At 39.1% G+C, this 8,172-nt stretch overlaps 1 protein-coding gene across 1 annotated transcript; it reads left to right on the forward strand.

Annotated features, from left to right (window-relative positions):
- The first annotated feature begins 3,422 nt into the window (after positions 1-3,422).
- LOC143025271 (uncharacterized) lies at positions 3,423-5,149 on the forward strand. Its single transcript, XM_076184738.1, has 2 exons — positions 3,423-3,899; positions 4,119-5,149. Exon 2 carries the CDS (start codon positions 4,153-4,155, stop codon positions 5,062-5,064), a length of 912 nt encoding a protein of 303 aa, XP_076040853.1. The 5' UTR covers positions 3,423-3,899; positions 4,119-4,152; the 3' UTR covers positions 5,065-5,149.
- Positions 5,150-8,172: the final 3,023 nt, after the last annotated feature.

Genomic DNA, 8,172 nt, shown 5'->3' on the forward strand with positions numbered 1-8,172 from the left:
CTTCCCCTTACTGCCTTCTCCTCCATTATCATCTCTCCATCTGCACCTTTTACCTTTCTTCCCCACTTGATTCGCCTCCTCTTCCTCTCTTAATTTCTTTCCAAAACATCTTTTTATTACTTTCAAAATTTTCTGTCATACTCTTACCCCATTTTACATCTGCTCTCCTCTTTGCCTCCTTTACATTTTTCTTTACTTCTCTTTTCTTTTCCCTGTACGTCTCATATGACTCCCTCGTCCTACTTTGTAACCAAACTGTGAAAGCTCGCTTCTTCTCTTCTACAACCTTCTTCATTTCCTCATTCCACCATTCACTACCCTTCCTTCTATTTCCTCCTGACCTTCTTGTTCCACACACCATCCTTGCACACTTTGTGACTCCCTACTTGAACCATCCCCATTCCTCCTCCACACCTACCTCCACTCTATCCTTCACTCCCTCCCACTCCTCCTTCAGCTTCCTCTTGTACTCCTTCTCCTTTTCCTCTTCGTTTAGAGAGTTCACTCTAAGCACCTCCCTACCTTTTGTCCCTTTCCTCTTCCTCCATCTGTCCTCCACTCCCAACTTACCTTCCACCAGAAAATGATCTGATATTCCCCCACCCTCTCCCCTTAGCACATGTACATCTCTAACTCTTCCTATCATAATCCTATTTACCACTACATAGTCCATTAAAGCTCTATCTACCACCTTTCCCTCCACCACCCTCTCCCATGTGTACTTATGCTTGACTTTCTTCTGAAACACTGTATTTGCTATCATCAACTCTCTTTCTAGACACATTTCCACCATCAACTCTCCACTACGAGTGTTACCACCATCATAGAGGTGATGGTGTCCACGGCCCGCTAACGTTACCGGTAGACTTGTACCGCTAAGCGACCGCTAACGTTACCAGTAAACTTCTACCGGTAAGCGACCGCTAACGTTACCGGTAAACTTCTACCGTTAAGCGAGTGTACCGCTAAGGTCTCGGTAAGCCCGTCTCGGTTTGGTGGTACTGACGGGCTCAGTGTCCCGATAACGTTACCGGTAAACTTGTACCGTTAAGCGAGTATGTACCGCTAAGGTCTCAGTAATTTTTAACCATTAAAACAGTTTTTCGGCACTTTCTTTCATTTCTAAAAAAAAAAAAAAAAATCTGTGATCAGCATACGAAACTATATTGATTGTGAAAGTTTCATCGAAAAATTCCGCGTCGCCAAACGGAAAAGACCCATATATGTGTATATATATATATATATATATATATATATATATATATATATATATATATATATATATATATATATATATATATATATATTCGTGAAGTGTGGCAGGAGATTCTCTTTTAAGCATATTCTGTTGAAAACGACAGCAAGTTCATTAGATAATAATTTCTTTCTTAAGCTTTCTAGCTTTCGGAAAGTAGATTTCGGGGTGAATGAGAGGGGAAGAAGCAAATTTCCAATTGACATTGGTAATTTATATTAACACAGAAGTCTATGTTATATACAAAATATATGAAAATAAACAAAACACAGTATAATAAACCCAAGACGTTTCGCAGATCGTTCTGCATCTTCAGTTGGAGTGAAGGGAAGTGTGACCAAGACGAGTATAAATATGTATAAAGGAAAAACTTGGAGAGGTCACTTAATGACTCTCCTCTGTTTGGCTGGCGCTATTTGGTTGGTTCCTAAGCCTAGCCGATCGCCTGAGGCATGACATTTTATCCTCTGCGGGGATATTTTGGACCTTTATGGGTGTTCTCTGATCTGGTGGTTGTATTTTGGTGAGCAAATGTCTCCTGCGTGTAGGTTTCATGCTGGGGAGGAGGGAGAAATCATTTGTTTGTACATTAATAATAGGTTGTAAATCTTTTATGATTACAGCCTCCAAAATGGTCAAACGTTGGAGGTCCTTCTCCTCTGCGACGATTTCTGTGTTGTGTACCATGGTTTTCCCTGTCTAGATGGCGTCTGTGGTGGGTCCAAAGGTGTTGTTTCGGTCCTCCTTGTTGTAGGTGAAGGGTGATTCTTCTGGACAGGGTGGTAGTTGTCCTTCCCACGTAGGTAGATAGGGGCGTACAGTCCTCCTCTGGGCAGGTGAATTTATATACTACGTGGGATTGACGTATACCATGAGGTTTTGGGGTGGTGTGATTTCTTAAGATCAGGGAAGATGTTTTCTTGTTCCTGTAGTAAATGGTGAGTGATATTTTGTCGCGTTCTTTCGTGGGGGTCACATTTCTTTTAATAATGTCTTTTAATATTTTCTCATCCTCTTTATATTTATTGGACATCTGGGACTTGTAGAATATGCGGTGTGTAGTTCCTTCATGTTCTGTGGTAGTGTGATGAGGTTCTTGGTACCAGGTGTCAATAACTCTTCTGAGTGTAGATTGTACTTCGTTGTTGGAGTAACCATTATTAATTAGAAGTTGGTGGACTCTGTCTATCTCCTTCTGGGTGTCTGACCAAGAAGAACAATGGCTAAGGGCTCTTCTAAAAAGGGTGCTGATAGTGGAGTCTCTGTACTTTTTGGGGCACTCACTTTCTCCGCTCATACATAGTCCGGGGTTGGTGTCCTTAACATACACGCTGGAAGAAAAGGAACTGTTAGTCTGTTTAAGGAGGACGTCCAGGAAGGGGAGGGAACCATTTTCACTATGTTCGACAGTGAAATCAATCCCCGACACCTCCATGAGTTTCCTCCTCAAGATTTCAAGGTCTTGGTGTGAATCAATTTGGATAAAAAATATCATCAATATATCTACAGTAAATATTGGGTTTGCTAATTTCACTGAAGACTATTTCCTCTACCGAGCCCATGAAAAAATTGGCAAAGAGAACCCCTAAAGGGGAACCCATAGCAACTCCATCCGTTTGTTGGTAAAGCTTCCCGCTTGGGCAGCGGAAAGGAGACATTTTAGTACAAGTCTCGAGTAGGGAGCGTAGATGTTTTTCAGGTATGTCTAGTCCGGGGGCAGGTCCACTTCTGTATATTTTGTCACAGATAAAGTTTATAGTTCTATCCACGGAAATGTTAGTGAATAACGAAGTGGCATCCAGCGATGCTATTATTCCTCGGCTGGGAGCATCTTTTACCAGGTCCAGGAATTCGTGAGACGATGACAAGCTGAATCTGTTTGGGATAAATGGTGTTAAGAGATTATTTAATTTTTTAGCTAACTTGTACGTAGGTGTAGGTATTTGACTAATTATGGGTCGGAGGGGGTTATTGGGTTTGTGGATTTTTACATTACCATAACAGTATCCTGGTTTGTATTCACCAGACAATTTGCACAGTTTGGTACCTCCTTTGAGAGCGTTGATAGCGTCAATAATTTTATTGACTCTAGTGACTATTTCAGGGATAGGATTTTTCTGGATGGGTTGGAATTTGGATCTATCCTCTAGGTACCAAACTGTGCAAATTGTCTGGTGAATACAAACCAGGATACTGTTATGGTAATGTAAAAATCCACAAACCCAATAACCCCCTCCGACCCATAATTAGTCAAATACCTACACCTACGTACAAGTTAGCTAAAAAATTAAATAATCTCTTAACACCATTTATCCCAAACAGATTCAGCTTGTCATCGTCTCACGAATTCCTGGACCTGGTAAAAGATGCTCCCAGCCGAGGAATAATAGCATCGCTGGATGCCACTTCGTTATTCACTAACATTTCCGTGGATAGAACTATAAACTTTATCTGTGACAAAATATACAGAAGTGGACCTGCCCCCGGACTAGACATACCTGAAAAACATCTACGCTCCCTACTCGAGACTTGTACTAAAATGTCTCCTTTCCGCTGCCCAAGCGGGAAGCTTTACCAACAAACGGATGGAGTTGCTATGGGTTCCCCTTTAGGGGTTCTCTTTGCCAATTTTTTCATGGGCTCGGTAGAGGAAATAGTCTTCAGTGAAATTAGCAAACCCAATATTTACTGTAGATATATTGATATTTTTTATCCAAATTGATTCACACCAAGACCTTGAAATCTTGAGGAGGAAACTCATGGAGGTGTCGGGGATTGATTTCACTGTCGAACATAGTGAAAATGGTTCCCTCCCCTTCCTGGACGTCCTCCTTAAACAGACTAACAGTTCCTTTTCTTCCAGCGTGTATGTTAAGGACACCAACCCCGGACTATGTATGAGCGGAGAAAGTGAGTGCCCCAAAAAGTACAGAGACTCCACTATCAGCACCCTTTTTAGAAGAGCCCTTAGCCATTGTTCTTCTTGGTCAGACACCCAGAAGGAGATAGACAGAGTCCACCAACTTCTAATTAATAATGGTTACTCCAACAACGAAGTACAATCTACACTCAGAAGAGTTATTGACACCTGGTACCAAGAACCTCATCACACTACCACAGAACATGAAGGAACTACACACCGCATATTCTACAAGTCCCAGATGTCCAATAAATATAAAGAGGATGAGAAAATATTAAAAGACATTATTAAAAGAAATGTGACCCCCACGAAAGAACGCGACAAAATATCACTCACCATTTACTACAGGAACAAGAAAACATCTTCCCTGATCTTAAGAAATCACACCACCCCAAAACCTCATGGTATACGTCAATCCCACGTAGTATATAAATTCACCTGCCCAGAGGAGGACTGTACGCCCCTATCTACCTACGTGGGAAGGACAACTACCACCCTGTCCAGAAGAATCACCCTTCACCTACAACAAGGAGGACCGAAACAACACCTTTGGACCCACCACAGACGCCATCTAGACAGGGAAACCATGGTACACAACACAGAAATCGTCGCAGAGGAGAAGGACCTCCAACGTTTGACCATTTTGGAGGCTGTAATCATAAAAGATTTACAACCTATTATTAATGTACAAACAAATGATTTCTCCCTCCTCCCCAGCATGAAACCTACACGCAGGAGACATTTGCTCACCAAAATACAACCACCAGATCAGAGAACACCCATAAAGGTCCAAAATATCCCCGCAGAGGATAAAATGTCATGCCTCAGGCGATCGGCTAGGCTTAGGAACCAACCAAATAGCGCCAGCCAAACAGAGGAGAGTCATTAAGTGACCTCTCCAAGTTTTTCCTTTATACATATTTATACTCGTCTTGGTCACACTTCCCTTCACTCCAACTGAAGATGCAGAACGATCTGCGAAACGTCTTGGGTTTATTATAATGTGTTTTGTTTATTTTCATATATTTTGTATATAACATAGACTTCTGTGTTAATATAAATTACCAATGTCAATTGGAAATTTGCTTCTTCCCCTCTCATTCCCCCAGAAATCTACTTTCCGAAAGCTAGAAAGCTTAAGAAAGAAATTAATTTCTAATGAATTTGCTGTCGTTTTCAACAGAATATATATATATATATATATATATATATATATATATATATATATATATATATATAAAATATTTCTCTCTAAACCTTCGAACTTCCTACTCCGGAAATGAGTCATCACCGGAAACACTAACTCCCGGGGACACATCTGACTCAGACTCAGAGAATCTTTATGAAATATTACCAAGAGAATCTTTACGAAATAACGCTAAGAGAATATTTACGAAATATTGGCAAGAGAATCTATATACATAAAAACGGAATTACGGAATTCTGACAAAAGAATCTTTACGAAATATTAATGAGAAAATATTGCCAAGAGAATCTTTACCAAATGTTAACAAGAGAATCTTTACGAAATATTACCAAGAGAATCTTTACGAAATATTGCTAAGAGAATCTTTACGAAATATTGCCAAGAGAATCTCCACTCCACTAACATAAAAAAATATTTCTCTCTAAACCTTCCAACCTCCTACGCAAGGCCCAACCCGGAAATGAGTCATCACCGGAAACACTAATATTACCATGGAAAAAGAAAGTGGTGCTAACAAGAAAAAGAGAATCTTTACGGAATTCTGACAAAAGAATCTTTACGAAATATTAATGAGAAAATATTTACGAAATATTGCTAAGAGAATCTTTACCAAATGTTAACAAGAGAATCTTTACGAAATATTACCAAGAGAATCTTTACGAAATATTGCTAAGAGAATCTTTACGAAATATTGCCAAGCGAAGCAAGAAAAAGAGAATCTTTACGGAATTCTGACAAAAGAATCTTTACGAAATATTAATGAGAAAATATTTACGAAATATTGCCAAGAGAATCTTTACCAAATGTTAACAAGAGAATCTTTACGAAATATTACCAAGAGAATCTTTAAGAAATATTGCTAAGAGAATCTTTACGAAATATTGCCAAGCGAAGCGAAGCGAGTTACGCCGTAGGCCAAGCACACCTGGCGAAGCCAAGTCCGGGTGCTTGTATATATATATATATTTCCCTTTACATTTTGCCTATAGCACCAGTAGGCATGTAGGGTAGGTGTGTGCTTCCTTCGCCCGTTCGTGATGCAGGCAGGATTTTTATAGTGACGACATTACAAAACTTGAGTTGTGACTACACACCATAGTAGGATGAAATTTGTTTAAAGATTTAAGTCATAAAGACGACTCGAACTCGTGACGTCATTACTACCTCACGAGTCTTTTACCGGTAACTGCATTGTTGTTTACCGGTAATTCCGGTACTGAAGTTAGCGGTATTTGCCCAGTACTAGTGTATACCAACTCAAGCCATATCAATATTCACTGTCGTTCTGTAGCGAAACAGACGATGGTATTTTTTTAATTTTTCTCACCTAAGGTATTTGTGAATTTTTGTCTCACCTACGGTATTTGTGAAATTTTGTCTTGCCCGCTTGCACAACATTTTGTATATATTTTGCAACTATATTACGACAAATTCAACAACTTATCTTAGTAGTGTTTCTTGCGGAAATGAATAGTAAGGGGTGGTGAAAAAAATTATTCCTGCAACCTTCCGCTACACGCCATTTTGTCTCATTCGCACGCACAACAATTTGTATATATTTTGCATCTATAATACGTCAACTCCATCAACTTTCCTTGGTAACGTTTTTCCCTCAAATTAATATAAGGGGTGATGAAAAAATAATTATCGCAAACTTCCTGTCACCCATACGCCAAAGCGGTGTCATGGTTGTTCAGTCATAAAGTTCAAGATGTACGTCTGTCCCTGCACGCATTTTTGGGTTAAGTTAGTTTAGAATAGGGAGAAAAGTATACGTTTCATTAAAAAAAATAGTGGGTGATGTTCACAACAAAAATGGCGCTTCGTTGGCGTGTAGCGGTGGAAATCAAGGTCACAGTTGCTTGAATCACATTAACCCATTCAACTCCGATGACAAGATGTCTTGTCATTTGGTCAAATAAAACAAAAAATCATAAAACACCAAAATGTTTGATCAAACACCAGAAAAATATGACGTCAATCCTCGCTTCGCTGCGAGCGAAGCGAGGACTGACGTCATATTTTTCTGGTGTTTGATCAAACATTTTGGTGTTTTATGATTTTTTGTTTTATTTGACCAAATGACAAGACATCTTGTCATCGGAGTTTAATGGGTTAAGAACAGAAAGAAAACCATGTTTCATGAAAAAAGGATGAGTGAGATGAAACTTCACAAATTCTCAGACAAGTTTTTCATCGTCTTTTGAGTATAGTCTAGACTCCTTAACTATCTCTGACAACAGTCGAGATTATGGATAAGCTCTCATTTTGAACCGAAATATCTCTCTGAAAGAGTTTTCTTATTGGTGCATGTGTACATGTTATTTCTGCAATGGTCTTTGGACACGCAATAGTCCAGGGTAGTTTATGTGAAGTATTCAATATTTTTGCAGTGTGCTTCTACACAAAATAAAATACGTCCACACTACACTTCCTGGATGCCACAAAAGCTTTGTAACAAGTTATCTGTACGATGTAATACAGATATTTTTTTTATATCGGCCCTAGTGTGCCAGTAAAAATGTTAATTATGGTGATTTGTTACTGCTAGATAAAACTGATTATTCATTTCATGACAAGTGAGATACATTAGATTGTTTACACATGAAAACTTCACTACAAGTATTGCTAAGAACTTACAAACCTGTTCCAGCAAATGACAATTGTTTTATTTAGGGAGTCGAGACTACTCACAAAAAACGATGAAAACATTTCAATATTGCTGAAAAAATTGTCTCGCCCTCTATTTTTTCATGAAACATGTTGTTCTCCCTATTCTTAATGTGATTC

The sequence above is a fragment of the Oratosquilla oratoria genome, chromosome 5 (assembly GCF_046742065.1).
Source record: "Oratosquilla oratoria isolate Oo_2021 chromosome 5, ASM4674206v1, whole genome shotgun sequence".
Taxonomy (NCBI): domain Eukaryota; kingdom Metazoa; phylum Arthropoda; class Malacostraca; order Stomatopoda; family Squillidae; genus Oratosquilla; species Oratosquilla oratoria.

Excerpts from the sequence above, each read along its gene's own strand:
- LOC143025271 (XM_076184738.1), top strand. The coding sequence starts at position 4,153 with ATGAGCGGAGAAAGTGAGTGCCCCAAAAAGTACAGAGACTCCACTATC.